General features: G+C 39.2%; 1 protein-coding gene and 1 long non-coding RNA gene across 9 annotated transcripts in view; both read left to right on the top strand.

The window, feature by feature from the left end:
• fmn2b (formin 2b) overlaps positions 1–24,003 on the top strand; it is a 49,946-nt gene that overhangs the window by 13,162 nt on the left and 12,781 nt on the right. For 3 of the 7 annotated variants that reach the window (XM_051417115.1, XM_051417120.1, XM_051417121.1), the window contains exons 3-10: positions 430–632; positions 1,057–1,207; positions 2,420–2,437; positions 4,315–4,367; positions 5,103–6,001; positions 7,191–7,335; positions 8,448–8,535; positions 14,110–14,171. In XM_051417115.1, coding sequence (XP_051273075.1) covers positions 430–632; positions 1,057–1,207; positions 2,420–2,437; positions 4,315–4,367; positions 5,103–6,001; positions 7,191–7,335; positions 8,448–8,535; positions 14,110–14,171 — 1,619 coding nt within the window. The remainder of the gene's footprint in view (positions 1–429; positions 633–1,056; positions 1,208–2,419; positions 2,438–4,314; positions 4,368–5,102; positions 6,002–7,190; positions 7,336–8,447; positions 8,536–14,109; positions 14,172–24,003) is intronic. The other 4 variants (XM_051417122.1, XM_051417119.1, XM_051417116.1 and 1 more) reach the window with 3 other exon arrangements.
• Positions 14,418–24,003, top strand: LOC127373092 (uncharacterized). 2 transcript variants are annotated; one of them, XR_007886877.1, is made up of 4 exons: positions 14,418–15,806; positions 16,483–16,551; positions 17,273–17,371; positions 17,546–24,003. It is a non-coding gene; the product is annotated as an uncharacterized LOC127373092 (long non-coding RNA). The 2 variants fall into 2 exon arrangements; XR_007886876.1 differs by having other exon boundaries at positions 14,418–16,551.

The following is a 24,003-nucleotide window of genomic DNA, read 5'->3' as shown; positions in this document are numbered from 1 at the left end:
GTTTACCACATTATCAACACATTTGCTGATGTATGTTGTCACAGATGATGTATATTCCTCCAGATATATGATGTGGTTCTTCTGGGTGCCTCTTCATGTGCTTGTCTGTGTATTCAAAACAGTCCCGTAGAGCTGCTATAGCTTTGTTGCTCCCAAGAACGTCAATGGAAGTACAAAGTACAAACAAAACCTTTGTATGAACACCTTATGAATGGCAGGATCTGTCAGACATTAATTTCAGTGTATCGTAAATCGAAGCAGGCAGACACTTTAAGCAATAATGGAATATGAAGGAAGTTTTCAAACCATAAACAGGAAAAACAAAAATGATGACCCTACCTTGAAAGTACTTTTGCGTGTTTGGATTTAGGTATATATAGACTAATTAGGTTCCCAAGTTCTCACATAACCCAGGTCACATAAGCCTAGTTTTCATTACTGGCTTTGCAGGTCGAACTCTCCTGGAGAAGCTGTTCCTGCAGCAGCAGCAGCAGGAGGAACCAGAAGAGGCTGAGAGGCTCTGCTCCAGGATCTTGGCCATGGGTCTCCTGCTGCCTTTCACTGACTGCTTTAGAGAGCAGCTAGGAGGCAGCACTGTGCACATCACCTCCACAGCATCAGCCAAGTTTGATGTATGTAGTCAAACCCTAACCCACATATTCAACAACTTTTTTACTTAGGTTATGTTTGTTGTGAGTATTTTTATATATGTTCTTAAGGGAGTCCTGTTAATTTATATTTTGCTTAAATTTTGGTAGAATTTTAAACATGCAACATGGTATTATAATTCAACTTGTAAATTACCTTTATACAGTTATTACACATTTTTAAAGCTCACTTCCCATCATTCCCATTTATCAGGGCATTTTTAAAGTCAATATCTAGATTTTGTTTCCATTCCTCAGACTTTTTGATTTGGAAAGCCAGTATGAATTCCGATTCAACAGAATGTATTTGCACTCTCTGGCCTTTTTTTTTTACTATCACGGTTTGGAATGAATGTATGTGCAACTTGAATGAATTATAAACAATTTTAAAAGAGTTTTGTTTCCCAAGCATGACCAGCTTTATACATGGGCAGCAGTTAATCAACCGACTCACTCCTTGGATCCTCTTGGGGGGAAAATACCAGGGCAGCTGAAGGGCCCCTGGCCTCCAGTCAGGCCAGGCGGGGACAATTGGACTGGACTCAAATCCACAGAGGCAGGTGAGAACAACACTTACACATTCTTTATATGTATATCACAGACCAGCTAGTTGACAGGGCTCATAATACAGCAGGTCTTTCAGTGTTCAGACTTAAGTCCAGATAATAGTTTGCATACTGACTGATTTTTCAGAATCAGAATCAGAATCAATCAATTTCTACAACATACTCCATATTACAGTATAAGGCTAAGCGTTTACTGTTGCAAAATATCTAATGTCCTGAGTTAAATGATAGTTCTAGTCTTCCAACCACTCAAAGCGCTGTGTACTACATGCCACACCCATTCACACAGTGATGGCAAAGGCCATCACAAACAGAAACTTAATTAATATATATTCAAGCACCGATGCACAGCATCAAGAGCAGTTTAGGGGTTCAGTATCTTGCTCAAGGACATTTTGACATGCGTGGGAAAAGCTGGGGATTGAAACCATCAATCTTCTGATGAACATCTAGCTCTAACTCCTGAGCAACAGCTTTGTGTAAAACTGAAAGTTTGTGCATTTAGCAACAACAGTGTATCTATCTGTCTGCCCCTTTTTGCTACACACAGACATTAGATTGGTATTGATCATCTTATAAAACTCAGAAATGTAATTAGTATATTTCCAAAAGTTTTGAGCTATTCCTTTAAAGGTCCAATGTGTAATATTTAGAAGGGTCTATTGGCAGAAATGGAATATAACATGCATAACTAATATTTTCATTAGTGTATAATCACCTAAAAATAAGAATAGTTATGTTTTTGTGTATGTATCAACAGTCTATATTTGTCTATGCCTTACATGGATACTGCTATGTTGAACCTCCTTTTTTCTACAGTAGCCCAAAAGGGACTAACCAAACACTGGCGCTAGATAGGATTTATTGCAGCTATTAAACTACATGCCATCTATAGACGCCATAAAGTTAGACATGATCAACTCGCTGTCTTGTTTGCTCACTGTTTAATGATCCATGTTGGTTCAGGTGATCTGAGGGTTATATGAATGGTATAGGCTATCGTAAGATGATTTGTTGTAGATTCAACTCCTTTCGTAGTACAGCCCTTATATATAAGAAAGTGTTTAAAACTCACTGATGCCCTATCTCCTTAAGTTTTATGTAAGGATCCTGACCTTTGTGTGTGTGTGTGTGTTTCTTTCCCCCCCCCCTTCCCCTTTCATGTCTTCATCTGACTGGGGTTTCTCCTTTTTCATGATTTGAAAGTTTTAGAAGACAATCAAGGTAAGTAATAAATTCTGTATATTGTGTATTTTTTTGCTGACTCAAAGCCAGAGAATTTGCAAAGCCTTGTAGATTCCATAAAGCACCAGGTGAAGCTTTGTCTGCCTATTTGATTATATTATAACTTGAAATAATACTCTATGGTGAGTGGAGTGCCCCATCTGGTGGTGTATAACTGCTGACCTGGTCACAAAGAACATGTTTGCTTCCACTTTGGCCCGTATCTATAACATTTCTTGGTTATTTAGTTTTTTATAGGTTTTCTTTTAAAGAGTACAGGTAAACAAAAGTAATGCATACATGCCAATGTAAACAAGCACATTGCCAATAAAGGAAAGGAAATTAAGAAATGAAAAAAAAGAAAGGAAATATGCAGAAGAAAAAAATAAACAACAGGGGTGGGTCCATCTCTAAACAACAAGTCTACATATAAGTATCTACAACATTTAATAAAACAAGGTATAACTCGTGTTGGGCAAATAAGTCACTCAGATTATATACAAATATGCTGGCCATGCCCATATACACCTCCAAATGAAACATGCACTAGTGTTTTCACTTTCATTAAACTTCACTACAATAAAGCCCTCGTTGTACTCCCTCCTACATAAGGACTGATGTAAAATGGCAATGCTCAATTTTCTGTTAACCAATCCTATAGAAGGATTTTACAGTCTTGTCTAAAGTCCATACTTGTCAGTAAACCACCGTAAGAATGAACGAGTCACCCACAGCAAATATGGTTTAGTCTCAGTCAGTGAAATCATTGATGTACCCATTGCTGCATGTTTTCTGAAAAATACAAAACATCCAAATTGCTTTTTATTTATGTTATTGTATTTTGTTATTTGTTGTAGTTTGAGATGTGAACTAGTTTGTAATCTCCCTTTCAAAAGAGTATGCTATAACCACAAGTACAGTATTGATGTTAATATTGTCACTATCTGTTCTCTGGGTTTATCAATAAATAGAAAATACTGCAGGAGATTATGTGTATTCCAGTTCATCGCCACATGGTTGTCACAAATTCTAGTATGTCATTGTATCACTGGATCACATTGGAAAACTGCCTTGCAGTGGTTTCACTTTACTGCAGTAAGGACCCAGTGGCATCACTGTTGGGTGTGGTTATAAGTGCAACAAAGCCAAAGCAAAATATTGCTTTTGAACCTGGTCTTAAGTTACGAAAGACCACTTACAGCTACATACGGGTGACAAATTAAGTTAGTTTTTTTAATTAGTTTTTCCTTTAAATTGTTACCCGTCTGTCATTGGCTCAAGCAGATATTCAACAATACAAGATTGGATTACAATTGCAATTTAGTTTGGTCCAAAAAAAATTTGATGATGCTGATTAGTCTCCTACTGACTGTTGCCTATATCACTGGGTACTAAGTCAAATGCCCATCACTTAATCCCATGTAATGCTAGACTTTACTGTGGAGGAGTATACTGTTGGTTAATCAAACTTTGTAAAATCTGACTTCATACTTTCATATGTTCACCATTACCTACATGAGACTTATGAACCTTCTAAAGGAAGTATCTCTCTTTTACTGTACTGTGCTAACCTGCTTACGTGGGGCGGCTGTGGCTCAGAGGCAGAGTGGGTCGTCCACCAATCGGAAGGTTGCTGGTTTGATCCCCGGCTCCTCCCGCCACATGTCAAAGTATCCTTGAGCAAAATACTGAACCCCAAATTGCTCCTGATCATTTGATGAGTTAGTTTCTGTTTGATGGACTTTGCCATTGCTGAGTGAATGTGCATCAAAGGGTGAATGTGGCACACAGTGTAAAAGTGCTTTGAGTGGTTGGAAGACTAGGAAGGTGCTATACAAGTACAGGTCCATTTACCATTTATGTGTCTTTTTGTTCAGACCACCATGTAGCCATCTTGGATATGAGGCAACAACAGAAGGAGAGCCAAGAGGTCAGTCACTTTAATTTACCCTACTTTACTTTAAGGACCAGTCTGTAGGATTAAGTGGCATCTAGTGGTGTGGTTGCAGATTGCAACCAACCCTCCCTTCCCGAGCGTGTAAGAGAACCTACTTTGGTCAAATGCCCTCTCTAAAACCAGTATTTGGTTTGTCCATTTTGGGCTCCTGTAGAAACATGGCGGTGAAACATACTCCTCATAGAAGAGGGCAATGGCTTATGTAAGATATGAATGGCTCATTCTAAGGTAACAAAAACACAGTTCTTATTTTTATTTTTATATTCTTATTATATAAGATACTTATATGAATATGACATTTCATTACTGCCATTAGATCCTTCTAAATCCTACACACTTTAAAGCCTAAGGCTAAACTCTATATTTTAACAGACTGGTACATAGAGAACATGATAGTACATTCTCTTTTTCCCACAATGTGTAAAATATTTTCCGGTATTTTCTTAGAAAAACACCTGAGCACATACGTATATGAATTTGTATTGAGAGACTAAAATTTGGGAAAGGCAAGGTTATAGTTTGAGACTAACTACTATATCTTGACTTTATTTTCATAAATTGTAAAATTACTTTCATTTTCATGAGGTAATTGTAACAATAATAGTCTTCTTCTGGGAAGTGATTCTTCCTTTGTTGATTCCAATAAACACATTTTACAAAAAAGAGTGTCTCTGATTTTTGCCATACCTGGTTTTCTCTTATTTGCAGGAGGAATGTGTCCTTCCTTCAACAAAACTGAAGGAAAAACATGTCAATGTAATCCAACAGCTGGAACAAACCATAGAAGACCTCAGGACTAAGATTGCTGAACTGGAGCGACAGTCCCCTCTGCTGGACAGAGACAGTATAAAACCCAAGACCTCCACTACAGACAGGGAGTGTGGAGGAGAGGAGAGCCTGCTGAGGGCTGTGTGTGATGCTCACCTACAGACTGAAGCAGCCCCAGCTCTGGGCTGCCTGGAGGCCAAGTCTGTGCAGACCTCACCCATGGATGACAGCTTTAAGTTCAAAGTGCCTTGTACTGAGCTGGGTAGACTGAACAACTTGCTGCAACCTCCACCCAGGCAGGATGGCCTCCAGTGTTCATGTCAGCTCCAGCATCCTCCTCCACATCCACCTCCTCTTCCAGGAGGAGCAGTACCTCCTCCACCACCACCACCACCACCTCCTCCACCATTACCAGGATCTTCAGTGCCTGCTCCTCCACCTCCACCTCCATTACCTCCTGGTTCAGCAGTTCCTTTACCCCCACCTCCTCCTCCTCCTCCTCCTCCACTTCCCGGTGGCCTTGCACCACCCCCACCACCTCATCCTCCTCTCCTTGTTGGCATTGCTCCACCTCCTCCTCCATTACCAGGAATAGGTGGCCCACCTCCTCCTCCACCAGGTGGTAGAGGCTGTGGGCCCCCTCCACCCCCTCCTCCACCAGGAGCCATCTGTATTCCCCCAGCTATTTCAGGGGTTCTGGGCTCCCTGCCTCCTCCTCTACCACTGGGGCTATACGCTTTTGGTCTGACCCAGGAGAAACCAGCCAGGAAGGCTGTAGTGGAGCCTCCCAGACCCATGAAGCCCCTCTACTGGACCAGGATCCAGCTGCACACCAAAAAGTAAAGATGGTGTAGCCAAAATTGCCTCAAGATGATGTGGTTTGAATTTGTTTCAATTTAGTTTTTGGGCCGATACATCATAGATACTACATAGTGGAGGAAATTGTGAAAACATCCAATGTAGCACAGTTCACAGTCCAAAGACCCAATCTGATATGAGTTTGGTGCTAAAATCTTTGATGGTGTCGTACTAAAACACATAACATAACATAAAAGATATGGTTGGTTTTTCTTATTTTAATCAAATACCATGTACAAACCCAAAGCAACAATGTCTCTCAAGATTTAATAATTTAATATTTAACTATCTGCTATGTCTTTGGCATTCAGCCCCAAGGCCAGTGTTCCTATTGAAGAAGTAAATCTTCAACAAATGTCACACTAGAATTTAATTTTAGAGCGTCTTGAACATTGTGCTGCACAAAATATTAATTTCAGGATGGAAATCATACATGAATATTTTGTGCAGCAGTAGACTTTTTTGAGTCTGCATCCTGGACTGCATTTAAACTGTCCGACAATAAGGTACAGTTGGGCAGTGATGTTAATATATGACTGGCGGGAGTAAAACATGCCAAACCCTTTACATTGTTTAAAGAATGAAGCAAATGGGATTTTCAGAGTGGGCTAGATTTTCTCATAAGGTACCAAACACTAATAATGACAAATACATTCAGAGAGAACAAATGTTTGTATGAAACACATAATTAAGTGAAATGCTTTATTTCACTCAATCATGTATGACTATCATGGAACAACTGGGTGGATCAGCATCTAAATGCAGTACAGCCTTTAGTGACCACCACTGGTTGTGCAGTTTCTTGTACCTCACATGATTAAATTTGGGAACAGCATTGCCAACCGACCAACATCAGTCTTTGGAGCTATCAGGCCTAAAACACATACACTTTGAATATTAGAATCTTTTTCTAAAAGTTTCAAAATATATGTGAAAGGAAGAATAAGATGTAATACACAAAGTTGTTATACATTTTACATACAAAGCAAATTCTTCAAAACTGTAAAACTGTGTAGTACTATGATGCTCAGAATGTATTTTGACAAATTATATATATATATTTATACACACTGTATATACACTGTATATATAAGATATAATCATTGGATAATCATACTTTTCTGCTGACTCATACCATCTGTTAATGTTCTTTTGTGTTTGTGCTCTCAGGGAGCCCTCTTCCGTGTTGGTGTGGGAGAATATTGAGGAGCCTGATGTGGACTTTGAAGAGTTTGTAGAGTTGTTCTCCAAAACGGCGGTGAAGGAGAAGAAACAGCCGCTCTCTGACACAATCACCAAGTCGAAGGCCAAACAGGTCTGTGTGTTTTACATATATGTCCAATATGTATTGTCACAATTATATGGTCAACACCCAATCATAGGCACTTTGAGAAAATAGGGAGTCACTGCTCTGTCTCTCTCTTAGCTATAGGGGCCTTGACTTGGAAAAATGTTTGAACACCTGTTGTCTTAATCACTAAATTGTATTCTGTGTCAAATCATAACAGAAGTTATCTCAGGACACTTTTCATATTGAGTAGGTCAAAACCCTACTCCTATAAAATTATTTCAACAGTGTCCACCATTAGCCCTTGGCAACAGTGACAAGGAAAACCTTCTGGAACTTTTTCATTGTTAAGTAGGCCAAGAACGGACAGCCACTCTAGAGGCAGTCTAGGGCCTTTTGTTTTTTTTTGTGAGCTTCAGTGATATCGTGGTTTCCTACACACTTGGAACAGGAGGGTGAGATAAGTGTGTTGTAATTTGTAATACACTGATAGATGCCACTAAATCCTACACAATAAATGATGATCACTTATAAAATCTATATCATACACAAAATATATTGTTGTATAAAGAATGCCCGCAATTGTGTATGACATTGTAAGACAAATATGCAATGCAGTAACAGAATCTTCAAATTCAAATTTTATTAGCACCGCCTAGTTTGACAGTTTGATCTGAGTTCCATGCAATGTGCTGCACAGAATGACTGAGAATGACATCTATTTTACTCTAATTAATTGTAATAATACCAATTTACAAAACAATTTACAAAATGATCTTTATGTTGCATGGGAGGAGACTTAATAAATCAAGTGAGAATTAAGGTAATTTCTCCATAAACCTCAATACAATGGCTCTTTTATTTTGCAGCCAATGGAACTGTCCTCTGCTGACCATTACATAGAATGCATGTTTAAGACACTTCCGTGTGGGCTTTACTTCATAGATATGGAAGCTCTGATCACTATCCCGGGCCTCCAGCTCTTTCAAATAATGGTTAAAGCTTTGGTATATTTGTCCAAACCTACACTTGTGGGGTATAATTTGCGTTGCAGTGAGCCATTAGACTTTCAGTCCTGTTAAAATGCTGTCATTAACATTAAATGTTGAATCTAAACTCCAATTTACGTGTTTTTTTAGGTTGTGAAGCTTCTAAACAACAAGCGTTCTCAGGCAGTAGGAATACTCATGTCCTCCCTACATCTTGACATGAAAGATATCCAGCATGGTGAGTTCATCTGTTTGTATAGCTATAGTTAGTTACATACAGTAATGCAGGATTCTTATTCATCATGAAATCATAATTCAGACAGGTGTATGCAACCCAGGGTACTGAGGAAAGGAGTTTCATATTCAGCCATCAGAACCTATATTTGTTGTTGTTATTTTCTTTTGTATATCCTGTTAAATGCATTTGAAGCAGGGGCAGTTTGTTACATTATCGCATTTACAGTTGCAATCAGAAATATTCAACCCCCTCACCTCAAAAGACATTATAGTGATGTGGAACAAAGATAATGACAATAAATGAGAAAAAACCTCATTAAACAGCAGAAAATATTTATTGATACATATTTGAGTTATTTTGACAACAGAAGTTTACTTAACTTTGAAGTTCAAATGAAAAATGTTTCTTCTGGTCATAAGCCTGGCCTTTGGCACGCCAGACATACCGCTGGTCCATATGTCCAAACAGTTTTCATTTGTCCATAGAACTGTCTCCCAAAACTCTGTAGTCTTATCCAAATTCCTCCTGGCATATTCTAGTCGACTTTTGATGTTCCTTGTGGTCAAGAGTGGAGTGCGTAAACAAAGTCCTTGTTTATTCAGTGTATGTCTTATAGTTGCCACTGAAGCACTTGTACCAGTCTTCATCAGGTCATCCTGTAGGTGTCTTGCAGTCACATGGGGGTTTCTCTTAGTTGTTCTGACTAAGTTGCTAAAGGCCCTTGATGAAATGTTGGGCTTTCTTCTACAGCCAGGCAGGTTTGCAGCTGTCGAGGTGGTGTCCAGAAAACGATGTGGGCTTCATTGATAACTGGAAGCCTTTTTGGGGAAAACCTGGTCTGATTAGGAGAGACGGCATCCATCCCACTTTGGATGGAGCGGCTCTCTTATCTAGCAACATGGCGAAGTTTATTTCTAAAACCTGACAGTCCAGAGTTGGGACCAGGAAGCAGAGCTGCTGTCTTAAACACTTCTCTGCGCTTTCTTTAGAACAGTCACCCACCCAAAACCCCATAGAGACTGTATCTGTCCCCCGACCAGCTAAATTATTTAAAGAAATAAAAACAAGAGGAGTTCAACATAAAAATCTAATAAAAATTAAAACCAACTCCTCAGTAGCACAAAATAAGAGAATGAAATGTGGGCTGTTAAATATCAGGTCTCTGTCTTCAAAAGTTGTTTTAGTGAATGAATTAATATCAGATTATGATATTAATTTACTTTGTCTTACTGAGACCTGGTTGTCCCACAAGGAGTATGTTAGCCTAAATGAATCCACCCCCCCATTCATATTAATACTCACATTCCTTGAGGCACTGGCCGAGGAGGTAGAGTAGCAGCCATATATCATTCCAGTGTTTTAATGGACCCTAAACCTAAACTAAATTATAAGTCATTTGAAAGCCTTGTTCTTAGTCTTTCTCACCCAAACTGCAAAACACTGCAGCCAGGTCTATTTGCTATAGTGTACCGCGCTCCTGGACCATAATGATTTTATATCTGAATTCTGAGAGAGAGAGAGAGAGAGAGAGAGAGAGACACAGACAGACAGACAGACAGACAGACAGACAGACAGGTGCACAGCAACAACAGTATTGGCAATGGCAATCAAGCAGGACCATGGCAGGAGGCACCACCAGGATCCATGAGAACCTGCGAGACGAGAAAGCACAAGAACTCCGGGGAAGAAGTGAAGTTGATATCATGCATTAATGGGACATAAATGGGGGCAGAAAGAGAGAGAGAGGAAGAGAGGAGCTCAGTGCACCATGGGAAATCCCCCGATAGTCTAGGCCTATAGCAGCAAAACTAAGGGATGGTTCAGGACTCACCTGATCCAGCCCTAACAATACGCTTTATCAAAGAGGAACGTCTTAAGCCTACTCTTGAATGTGGAGAGGGTGTCTGCCTCCCGAACCACAACTAGAAGCTGGTTCCACAGGAGAGGAGCTTGGTAACTGAAGGCTCTGGCTCCTGTTCTACTTTTTGAGACTATAGGAACCACAAGTAGTCCTGCATTCAGAAAATGCAGTGTTCTAGTGGGGTAATAGGGTACTATGAGCTCTTTAAGATATGAAGGGGCCTGACCATGAAGAGCTTTGTAGGTGAGGAGGAGGATTTAAAATTCTATTCTAAATTTTACAGGGAGCCAGTGCAGAGAAGCTAGTACAGGAGAGATGTGATCTCTTTTCCTAGTTCCTGTCAGTACAAATTATAATGAGTTTAACCGACTAGTATTGAAAAAACACAACGTGAATATCTTGGTGTATTAACGAATAATAGCTTAGCATCAATATATGATATGTAACTGTAGAAAGTATTGTTAGTGGTCTGCATTAGAACATGTATGATGTATGCCATCAAAATTACATTATTACATTATTGATTGATTGGCATGGCTCTTCTGCAGGGTCTTTTGACTCAGACTTTCAGACATTCAACAACATAAGAACATCTGAATGCTTAACAGGAAACTATATGGCATCAGTCTTGGACATATCAGGCCAAAAGACCCTGAAAGGAAATGAAGAGGCACAGTTCAAGTCAAGAGACCTACATATGTTATTACAGGAAGAGCAAATTTCATTAAAAATGGTTAAGAGTCAAGATGATCTGCCCGTCAGGGGTAGAAAGCTTAGTAGACCTACACCTTGCACATTCAGGGGGTGGCTGTGGCTCAGGGGGCGGCTGTGGCTCAGAGGCAGAGAGGGTCGTTCCCTAATTGGAAGGCTGTGGGTTCGATCCCCCCCTGGTGCCACATGACGAAGTATCCTTGAGCATGATACTGAACCCCAAATTGCTCCCGATGCCATGCATCGGTGTGTGAATGTGTATGAATGTTAGTTTCTATTGGATGGACTTTGCCATCGCTGTTTGAGTGTGTGTGAAAGAGTGAATGTGCCACGTAGTGTAAAAGCGCTTTGAGAAGAAGTCAGAAGACTAGAAAGGCACTGTACAGGTCCATTTTTTTACATTCACCTTTTCTTCTTATCAGATGAGATGACAAATGTAATTGTTTTGCTTACTATGCAAGCAAAAGGAAGTTTGCATAACCTACTATGTACATGCACTCTGGACATGTCCCAAGGGAAATATTTGTCCCAATCTGTGCTATTTCACAGAAACTTTGAGTTCACTTATGTGATTGTCTACCTGCATGCCATAACTTCACAGGCTGTGACACCACAAGTAGATTTTATGGGAAAAGGAAGACCATAGTTTGCAGGCTCGTCCTAATCCATTAAATACAGCAACTTGATTAGTGGTCTTACGCTTCAAACTATGACACTCCGTCTAGTATCTTTTCTGCACGTTTCCATATAGTCGAAGTCAGGTGACATAGTATAAAGAGCGATATGAAGGAGGCTGGCGCAGATCGATGAGTCAAACCAAAAATAAAAGTTGATATCTGATTGTAAATTACATAGGCTATATAAGTAAAATTACCAGGTTTGAATAAAAAATAAAAGAAACAAGAGATAAAAGAGAAGAATAAAGATTCAAGAAGAAGATATACTTTATTAATCCCTAATGGGGAAATTATTTCTAACATGTAACGGAGCTATGTAATCAGGATTACAGTTGCAGAAAAAAAGACGTAATCAGATGACAGTTACATTAAGTAAAATGGGGATTATTAGCACAATTTTAAAATACATTTTAAAATAAAAAACGACATCCTACCGTGCACATTATTCTTCAGAATCTCATAACACCAGAGTGAAACCAGACGGTTTTTACAGTTGCTAATGTATTATCATGGGCAATAGTGAAACAAAACGCTTTCACTGGGTGGAAATTTAATCATTATTTTGTTACTAAAGCAGAAAATCACAGTACAGTGCGAGTTCTGCCTTTCAGCTGCGAAAATGGTCAATGGGCTACAGCGTGAATTTGCTTATTAAAAAGCAAGTTTTTCTTTAAAAATAAAGTAGAGGATCACAGTTTCAATCAACAAACATAACCAAGTAGTTTTTGTTCCTAAACCTAACCAAGGTGCAACCGTTTCTCAAAGTCAACCCTGCATGTTTTATTTTCAAATATAACTGGACATTGCAAACTTATTATTACTATGTTGAATTGAGACCTGCACATCCAGAAAGTACACGAGAAGGATACTTACAGTGTCATATCATAAATCATAGGAGCACTGGTCAAGCTGCAGTATTTTATGATTTGGAAGTGAGAATGTGATGATACTGTGATGATGGATCTGCAGTCAGCTCAGGAAATACCATTGTCTTTTTAGTGGGATTGACATGCACTGGGTTTTGGTCATGCCCCTCTCCTGAGTGGCCAAACATGACATATATTGTCACAGATGATAATGTGGATGATTGACATGCTGCATACAAAAGATTTAAAAAGCAAGAAAAATATAGGCCAGGGGGGCCAGGTGTATGAACCATGCTTACACATGAAAATAGTACTTACGCCACTTTCCACCCAGGTTTCCAAATGTATAAAAATCCATGTGCTGTGAGAATGTGCGTCCTGGTACGCATCTTTTACATACCATGCATACCCAACATAGTCCTTTGAATCTTATAGTTCGATGCTGCAAGTTATCAAAAAAAGGAAAAATAAAAGTGTGAATTTGGGACTTTTTCCTTTGTTGTGTTATGTGTTAGAATGCGATCCGTAGTTTAAATAAAAACTTCACTAACATATGGATGCGTGTGTGGTTAACCTTTTTGACCAGCTTTAATTTTGTTCTCTTGAGTAAATATGTTTGTCACCACATTATAATAATTATTATGATATAATATATAAATAATCAAATAAATACATGATCTTTAAAAAATAGACATTACTATTCTGTATTATTGAGGAATAAGAATAACCTACACCTTCAGGTGTGATTGACCAATTAACAAGTTGTTAAATCGTCACTCTATAAGGCTGTAGCCGTGCATAAGACCAGCTCATGAATTTACTTAAAGTTTATAAAACCTTTAATAAATTGACTGATACCATTGAAATATATTGTGTAGTCCCTAGAATGACCCCAGACAAGCCATTTATGGCCATTTCCTTTTGATGGCACATGTCATACATCTCTCAATGTAAACAACTGACCATACCTGCTACAGTTACAAATGATATATTGCTGGATTCAAAGCAGTCAGACCTTTTATGCGAACCATTGTTGGTCTGTCTGGGACTATCCCTGCCAAAGCTGCCTTAAAGTAAATAAATACATTTATCATAGATCCTAAAATCAGACATTTTGTATTTTGTACTTATGTGTTTATAGACATTGCATATTGTACATTTTAAAACAAAAATAACACTATCATCTTTCCTTTGTTTTTAAGTAAGAATGAAATCTAACACTGAGGTATAGACTGAGCCATGCCTTTGATGAACCATCAAATGCCTGTTTGTTTTCCCATCCTCAGTGTTCTTTCTGTTCTGCATTATTTCATCTTTTCCTGCCTTTTCATGCAGCCTTTTCCCTACTTTCCATTTTCCTTTATCATAGTGACATGATCAAATAAGAACACTGTTGCTGAATAGTGTGATCAGTGTTAGCAGTTGTGACCTGTGACCTCTCCCTCTCTCTGTCTTCAAGCTATCCTGAACTTGGACAACACAGTAGTTGACTTGGAGACCTTGCAGGCCCTGTATGAAAATGTGAGTAACATGCATTCTTTACAGACTTTAAGAATGAAATGATAAATGCATTTTTAACCCTTTAAGATTACACCTTCAGTAGTATTATACCCCAATTTAACACACAAAAAAAACATTCTTTGTATTTATATATCGAAATCCATTACATTTTTCTAATTGTAAACTTTTAGCAATACAGAACAAAGATTTATTAGTTATCTAGACAGCAACAGCATGGCTCCCAACCAGATCGGAGTGTTTCTGGGGGCTGGACCTCACTGATTACTGTATAAAAACACATACAAAATTTAATATAAGACAGCAAATCTCAGACTCTCAGGCAGGGGGTTCCAGAGCAGAGAGGCCCTGACTGCAAAAGCACGCTCGCCTTTGGTCCTGAGCCTGGACTCAGGAACTGCCAGGAGAGCCCTGCCCCAGGATCTGAGGCTGCACTCCAGCTCATAGGGATGCAGCAATTCAGCAATGTAGCTGGTAGCAATGTAGCTGGAAGCATTGTAAGTGATCAGTAAAATCTTGAAATCAATTCTAAAACTGGTAAAGAGGGGAAGAGAGGCAAGGAGGGAAGAGAGGTTAAAACAGGGCTGATTGTTGTCAATCTTAGTTAAAAGCAGAGCAGCTGGATCTTAGTTAAAAGCAGAGCAGCTGGTTTTTGAAAGAGCTCGAGGCCCGGGATGGCTTTTTTGGCTTAACCCTGAGTATCCCTGAGTAACCCTGAGTGACAAGAATTGCAATAGTCCGATCAAGATGAAATAAAGGTATGGATGACTTTCTCAAGATCAGATGTGACAGAAACGACCTGATCTTAGAGAGGCTCCATAGCTGATAAAAACATCACTTTTAATTTGTTTTTTCAAAATTGAGGTCTCTGTCTAATATTACGCCCAGGTTTCTGGCTGCAGGTTAGATATTTAATGTCAAGGATCCAAGTTTTTTTTTTGTACAACAGGGATGGACCTTGGGGGACCAAAGATAATTATCTCCGATTTGTTTTTGTTGAGCTTTTGATTTTGGGACATCCAGCACTTTATTATGACTTTTTGTTTGTTTAGGATGTGCCCCAGTGGCAGCATGTATATAGAAAACAGCAAAGAGCCAGGGATGGAACACAACATGTCAGAGGGGCCAATGATGAGGAGGCATTACCCATGACCACTGAAAAAGTTCTGCTAGATAAATATGATAAAACACATTTTAGGGCAGTGTCCCTGATGCCAACCAACTTTCCAAGTTGTTCTAAAAATAATAGCTTGATAAGAAAAAAATACCAATCACCAGCATAATCTGAAAGCCTGAAGCTAAGCAGCACAACACGGGCTCTTTGGCTTAGAGCGTCTGGCTACATGTTGAAGTGTCCTTAAGAAAAATACTGAACCCCAAATTGCTCCCGATGGCCTTGTGTATGAATGTGGCATGTAGTGTAAAAGCGCTTTGAGTGGTCGGAAGCCTAGATATAAGTACACACACCACTGCTTTGATGTTGGTTGCATAGACCAGCACAGAGACCTGCATGTCCTCCCATTATCAGAGGAAGTAAAAACCTTGACTTTATATTGTGGCTGAAATTCCAACGACTGCAACTGCTGTCTCAAAGGAGGAAGAATTGATACCAGCTGTCCAGGACCGACTTCATACTTGGTAAGTTTTGCCATATTTTATGTTGTTTTACTGGTTATTTTGTAGATACCCATGATGAGCTTGGCGTGAGCATGGCGCATGGCTAACGTGGCTAGCATTGTACTGGGCCAATGTCCGACTTTATTTTGTCATATCGAGGGACAATAAGAAACTGTGTGATTGTTAAGCCCTGTTTGAAGTCAACATCAGCTCAGCTAGCGTTAGCTTTGTTGTTATACTAAAGGTAGTTCTGCTGTGCTCTGGTGTGTGTGTGTCTTATGTAAATTCACTTGATATACATTCACTGGAATTAATGATAGAGCTATGTGTGAGAAAGAAATGGTCAAACTGCAGGAATTAATTTGTTTGTTAAGGTTGTGTGACTTTGATTAACAGCTGTAGTGGGCCACTAAGCAGTGTGTGTAAAATCATACCGCAACTAATAATGTTGTTACTGAAATACTCGTATTACTGATGATATAAGTGCACTTCCAATGTAACATCTATCATCTGTTTTTGCATCGGGAACTTGTATTTATGAACTTTTGGTATGTCACACAACACAAGTTACAGTCGCAGTTTCTTTGTTAATAATTGATTGAGTAAATTATTTATCATCATTATAGCACTCTGTGTGGCTGTTACAATTCACTACACATCTGAGATGAAGTTTCTAATCTCTTTTTCCTGCATACAGGACAACACATCACTACAGTAAGCTGCAATAAGGGACCCACCAGAGACACTGCTTTCATCAGAAGTAAAGGTTAGTAGCCTGATATATTATCACTTTGAGATACAATGACCTGTGGCAGCCTTTGATAGTTAGTTGTACTTGTGCTGCATTATATATACACCAATCAGCCATAACATGATGACCACCTGGGCTTGGCAGTGGCGGCTTCAGAGATTTTCTGTTGCAGGTGCTATGGGGATGCTCAACACTTAAGAGAAGGTGCTTTGAATTTTGGGGCGTTTCATTATGGAGGTCGCATCGGACCACCCTTGGTATATATATACACACACGTACACACCCGCATTAACTATACTTGTTCCGCAACTATAAGCATATATATGTAAAAGTATTCAACACAAGGGCTATCGATACAACATACATAAGCCTGCCAATGTAAACCTCTGAAAATAATATTTCACACAATTCTGTCACAGTCGAGCCCTGAATACAACGGAGCAGCAAACAGCAGCAACAGAAGGCAACAGACACTGTGCACGCTTCGGCCTAAAATGCTCAGATTACGAAATCACACAGCCAGTTACCAACACTAGTCTAATGATGAATCGGCAGTGTTCCTATTGTTGGAGCATCATAGATGTAACTATGAAGACCCAAGATTTGTGCTTCAACCAAATTAATTAAATTTGTAATAGCCAACAGCTGCCACTGCCTATTGGTCATAATGTTATGTACCAGAACCAGCATTAACTATTTCAGCAAATTTAGCTACAGTACATCTCGTCTGTTGCAGCGGACCACATTGGCCAGCCTTTGCTCCCCACGTGCATCAATGAGCCCATGATCCTATCGACAGTTCACTGCTTTTCCTTCCTTGGATCACTTTTGAAAGGTACTGACCCCTGCAGTACCTTTAAAAAATTTGGTCATTCGCTCAAATACTACGCATCAACTTCAGGACAAAATGTTTACTTGCTGCCCACCCACTGACAGGTGCAATGATAACAAGATAATCAGTGCTACTATTCTGTTTTACAATTAACACTGAATCGGCCATGTTTTACAGATCATCTGAGTGACCTGATGAAGCTCAGAGGAGGAAATTATTGCTTGTCATACCTCAGTCAAATGACAGCCTAAAGACATCATAGTGGCAGCCGCAGCATCAGGAAAGTCTTGGTATACACAGGAAGATGCATCAAGATGAACACTGACCGCAGAGCTCCCTTACTTCAGTGTACAAGAAACCCTTTACCTCAATCATGAGTTTACATTAAAGTCATAGCTTTGGTACTTTGTTTGCATCATATACATAATTAAAAGTTCCTTGTCAGGGGGGGCGCTGTTGAGTGATGGAAGAGTAAGACGTGTTCGCACGAGCTCTGATAACTTTATCTTTATTAAAATACTAAACTTTTGTAAATCCACTCTTAAATTTCTTGGAACGACGTAAGAAGATACACAAAAGTGCAATGTAAGACCAATGTAAAAAACTATGTCAAAAAAGGGGAAAACTAGAAAAAACGACCAACAAGAAGCAGGCCCCGACCAGCCCTCTGACCCGAGTGACGCACCTCTACCTGATGATATGAGTGACGAGGCGGACCCACCTAACTGTGCAATACTAGCTGCTATCGCTAACCTGCGAAATGAAGTCACTCAGGTCAAGAATGACATATGTGCCTCCATAGATGCACGCATACAGACTGTATGCACGAGCTGAGAGAGGAGCTGACTACAACCAAAAAGGAAAGTCAGACATCCATTACAACACTTGAAGGAGCCACGGCCTCGCACGAGAAGTAGCTGACCTGCTAAAAGAGGTGCTATGTCTGGATGAGAAGCCACTTATTGACCGAGTGCATCGGACCCTCCGGAGAACCCCCGACCCTCGAGAGCCCCCCAGGCCCTTCATCCTGAGGCTACACTATTATCATGTGCTTGAGGACATCCTACGGAAAGCCAGCGTGGCGAAGCAACTTTACTTCAGAGACAAGAGGATTCAAATATTCCCCGAACTATCCTCCGGCCATGGCTAAGCGAAGGGCTCTATTCAACCGTGCTAGGGAGCTATTGCGTGACAAGCCCGGCGTCAGGTATGGCCTACTTTACCCCGCAAGACTCCTGGTCACACACAATGGTACACAGACATCCTTCACAGACCCGGAAAAAGCCGAAGAATACGCGTGGCGACTCTTTGGTCCAGGGTCATCTACAGCTGCACAGGACAAGGACAAAACATGGATCTCAGGAACTGTTTGGTTTTTTTTCTTCTATCTGTGGCTGACTAGTTAGCCGAGGCGGCTAACATCAGCACAACAACCATTACCTGCCAAAAAAGGAGAAAAAAAAAAAAAAAGAGGAGGGGGAAAACAACTGCCGTGATACACGCGTGTGTATCAAGACACCGGTTGTGTGTGTATGCGTATACACACACAACCGGTGTCTTATTGCATGGCGGGAAGAACAAACATGCAAGGTGTGAAAATCGTGGGATACCACACTATATCCTTTATAATCTAGACACTGTATTGTTATTATCCGACAAGAATCTCTTTTTTTCAATATAAGTGTTATTCATTTATCCATTTTATTTAGTTCTATGATTAGATTCAGCTTTATGTCAAGTGTGATGCCAGTTGTGACCTACTCTTACCTCTTGTTTCTAAAAATACAGCTATGTTTGAAATGTGGAAATTGATGTTCAGGTTTGGGGAGTGCATTTGTGTTTTACTCTGCATCTCCCAGGTTCATATGATACATGATGATAGATGCGCTTGTATAAATGGGGGTGCGTGTGCGCATGTATACCCCCAGTGGGGTCGCTCGTTCCCTTTCTCATATTTAAATTTCTTTATTACCAAGTTTCAGAGCTAAAGGACCGATTTTGAAGTTAATAACAGGCCACCAGTAGGTGTGGAAGTAACCTCAGTTATCAGCTTTTTTTTTTTTTTTTTCTGGCTTCCCTAAGAAGGCTCAGGCCATTCACTTTGAATTGGCTAGAGTAGTTTATTTTGTTTTTTTTGTTAATATGTGGGTCAGGTTGACTTGGGGAGGGAGACTTGGGCTGGGGAAAGAAGACCTTACAAAAACTGATTACCAATACGCAAGATACTATGAATGATAGCACCAAGGAGAAAAAAAATCTCACTTTTTCCAGTTGGAATGTGCGTAGAGTAAATAATCCAGTCAAAAGAGGGAAGGTTTTGCCCCATCTTAAAACACTGGCCTCGGATATTATGTTTTTACAAGAGACCCATCTGAATAATAAATCACATGGCAGGCTCAGGACAAAGTGGATAGGAGAGATCTATCACTCAGCTTTTTCTTCCAAAGCAAGAGGCTCTTAATTAGAAAGGGTGTACCTTTTTTGCAGAAAAAAACAATAACCGACAAAGAGGGTCGCTATGTTATAGTGATTGGAGAGATTATTGGAGAATATTTCCCTCACCCTAGTAAACATCTACGCACCTAATACAGATAACCCTGTATTCTTTCAGAACATTTTTGCATTGATACCAGATATGTCACAGACTAATTTGATAATCAGAGGAGATTTTAATACCGTTTTGGATGCATATCTAGATAGATCCTCCACAAAGAAACCTCCCAGAAATGCCTCAAGTGAATTCCTAAATACATACATAAAAACCGCAAATATCCTAGACATATGGAGAATGATGAACCCCTCAGGTCGGGACTATTCATTTTATTCACCTGTGCATAATTCTTATAGTAAAATAGACTATTTACTAGTTGACGCCAAACTGGCACCTTTTGTAGTGGATGCTAGGTATCATAGTATTGTGATTTCAGATCACAGCCCACTTTCCTTTTCAGTATGTTTAGACCACTTAGACAAACCACATACCTCTTGGAGACTAAATCCTCACCTGCTTACAGATAAAAGCTTTCGTGATTACCTAAAAGATCAAATCTCATTGTATTTTGAGATGAATGATATCCCAGAGACTTCTCCCTCTACTCTCTGGGAGGCGTTTAAAGCCTATATTAGAGGTAGCATAATTTCGTTTGAAGCATCAAGGAGAAAAGAAAACGTCCAAATTGAAAGACCTGGAAGTACAGATCAAAGCAATGGATCAGGAAAATGCTCGATCCCCATCTACAATTTTGCACAGAAAAATAACAACATTGAAGTATGAATACAATCAAATTGTGTCTGTGAGAATAAGTAAAGCGTTCCTGTATACCAGACAAAGGTTCTTTGAATTTGGGGATAAACCACATAAATTACTGGCTCGTCAGCTCCGTAAAATGGAGAATGATAGGACAATAAATAAGGTAAAAGCCTGTGATAACACAATACTCACAAAACCCAAAGATATTAATAACAGGTTCCTCGAATTTTACACAGACTTGTATACTTCTAGATCCACCTCAGAGTCCGAGATTATTAATACATTTCTAGATAAATGTGACCTACCTAGGTTAGGTGTTGAAGATTGTAAATCGCTAAATGCGGAGCTCACAATCACAGAGGTTCAGTCTGCTGTTGCCTCGTTAAAAGGTAATAAATCACCAGGTCCTGACGGACTCCCTGGAGAATTATATAAAATGTATGGTGAAAAGTTATCTCCTTATTTATTAAAGGTATTCAAACATGCTCAGGAAAGCGGTGCTCTACCACCGACTTTAACTGAAGCTGTGATCACAGTAATTCATAAGAAAGGGTAAGATCCACAGTAAGTAGGTGCCTATCGCCCTATTTCACTCCTGAATGTTGACGGAGAGCTGTTTGCCAAAATGCTTGCTAACAGACTGAGCCCCCTGTTGGAGAGATTAGTTCACCCAGACCAGATGGGTTTTGTACCTAATAGAAACTCTACTTTCAATCTGAGACGCCTCTTTAATATCATGTACACAAGAAGAGAACCACACTCTGATCTTGTTATACTTGCGCTTGATGCCGAAAAGGCATTTGATCAGATTGAGTGGCGATACTTATTTGAAGTTCTCAATATATTCAATCTCAGAGATGATTTTTTGTCACTAATTAAACTCATCTACAAAAACCCTACAGCTCAAATCCTAACCAACCGAACACTATCCTCCCCGTTTAAGTTATGTAGGGGGACGAGGCAGGGATGCCCCCTCTCCCCTTTAATCTTTGCTCTTGCTATCGAGCCGTTGGCTCAAAGTATTAGACTTGACCCTCAGATACATGGATACACCACTAAAGAAACAATTAATAAAATATCATTGTATGCAGATGATATTCTTCTTTATTTAACACGTCCACAAATGAATATTCCGGTACCTTTAGATATAATCAATCTATTCTGTACTTTTGCAGGATATTGGATCTATTGGACAAAAAGTGTCTTAATGCCAGTTCACAGGGAAGATCTGACATTTCTGATTAATCTCCCATTTAAAATCTCCTCGGAAAATTTAACCTATTTAGGTATAGAAGTGACAAGACAGTATACTTCTCTCTTTCAACAAAACTTTCCTCCTTTAATAGAAAAACTGCGTTCTAGGTTATTGTTAATTGTTAATTGTTAATTTCGATGATCGGGAGAATAAATGCGGTTAAGATGGTCTTACTCCCACAGTTACTATATCTGTTTCAAAGTATTCCAATATTCCTTAAAAAAACTTTTTTTAAACAATTAGACTCTTTAATTACTCCTTTTGTGTGGGGACACAAAGCTCCCAGAATAGGTAAGAAATATGTCTGCAAGCCTAAATCTGCAGGAGGATTAGCTCTTCCAAATTTCTTGTTTTACTACTGGGCCTCAGCGATTAAGACTTTTACTTTCTGGCTAAACAACACAAAGTCCCCACCTAATTGGCTACTGATGGAACATGAGGAATGCCATCCATATTCACTGGCTACAATTTTATTAGCGCCAACTAAGATCAATAGGTTATTATATAACAACAATCCTATTATTCATAACATGATTTGTATCTGGAAACAAATCAAATCCAGTTATAATCTTAATTCCATATCCTCTGCATTACCCATAGATAGAAACCTTTTCTAAGTGGAATCACAAGGGTATTAAATGTATTGGAGATCTGTATATACAAGGTGTATTTGCCTCGTTTTCTAAATTACAGCAGCAATTTGGATTGGAAAATAATAATTTCTTTCAATATCTGCAAATCAGGGACTTTGTACGTAGACATTTGGAGGATTTTCAGACCGAATCAAAAACATTAATAGATGACTGTCTGAAATTGCCAATAAATGAACCTAAATTGATAACACGTATCTATAATAATCTCCTGTCAGTAAGTCCCCCCCCCCTGCCCATATACATAGACGCAAATGTGAGAAAGAATTTGGCAAACCGATCTCAGATAATCTATGGGACAGAGCCCTTGAGAAGATCAACACCTTTTTACACAGTGCAAGACATTGTCTTATTCAATTCAAAATTATGCACATGCTCCACTTCTCAAAGGAAAAATTACATAAAATATATCCAGAAGTATCACCTGTGTGTGATAAATGCAAATCTTCCATTGAAACCCATCTTCGTTGTTATGCACTATGCCCCAAAATTTCCTCTTTCTGGTCTGGTGTTTTTGGTATAATGTCCGAGGTTATGAGATTTGTGATAAAGCCAGAACCCTTACTTATTATTCTTGGGGTGTCTGAATCCTTTAAAAAATTAAACAAAGCACAACAATGTTTTAATTCATATAGTCTTATAATAGATTCTTACGTTATGGAAGAGTATAAACACACCAACATCTAAGATGTGGCTAGAGGAATTAACTAATACACTCCATTTGGAAAGAATAAGATATGTTCTGAAAGACAGACTCCAACATTTTGACGCAACTTGGCAACCTCTTGTACAGTACCTTGCTAATACGAACCCAACTTAATATTCGGTCTCCTATATGCATTGTAGGGTTCTCGTGATATTTTCCATGCGGGTCTTCTCCAGGGGGTGAGGGGTGTTTGTCAACCTGTTATGTTCTGTTTCTGTTATCTCCGTTTACATGTTCTGTAATTATTATGTTTGTGTGTTTGTATTATAAATGCTCAATAAAAATACATGGGGAAAAAAAATAAAAATGTCCTTGTCACTGGAATATGAATGACACATACGAATAAATTGTTTTATTTTTAAGGAGAGTTTTGGTCTTTTTGGCCATATTTATGAAATACGGTCCCTGAAGCTATGGGCAGTATGAGACATGCAACATAACATGTAAACCTAATCTAGTAGACACACAAAATTAGATTATGAACCTGAAAATGAGCATAATATATCTCCTTTACGTAGCACAGATTCTAGTAATTTGCATTGAAAATCAAACTTCTCTAACTCAATTCTCAATTCTGAACACACTGACATCATACTTAATTCAATGTGACTTACACTTTATCAGGATAATTATCTTTATTTTTATAGAATCCCCATTGTGAATAAATTGAGGGTCTGACAATGTCAGACAAGTGGATTCCCTTGGTGTATACTTGCTGCTGTGAGGATGAACTGTATGAATGTGGACACAGTTGGAGTCAGTCTCTTGTCTCTC

This window comes from Dicentrarchus labrax, unplaced genomic scaffold (genome assembly GCF_905237075.1).
Source record: "Dicentrarchus labrax unplaced genomic scaffold, dlabrax2021, whole genome shotgun sequence".
Classification (NCBI taxonomy): Eukaryota; Metazoa; Chordata; class Actinopteri; family Moronidae; genus Dicentrarchus; species Dicentrarchus labrax.
This window is presented reverse-complemented; position numbering and strand designations above follow the sequence as displayed.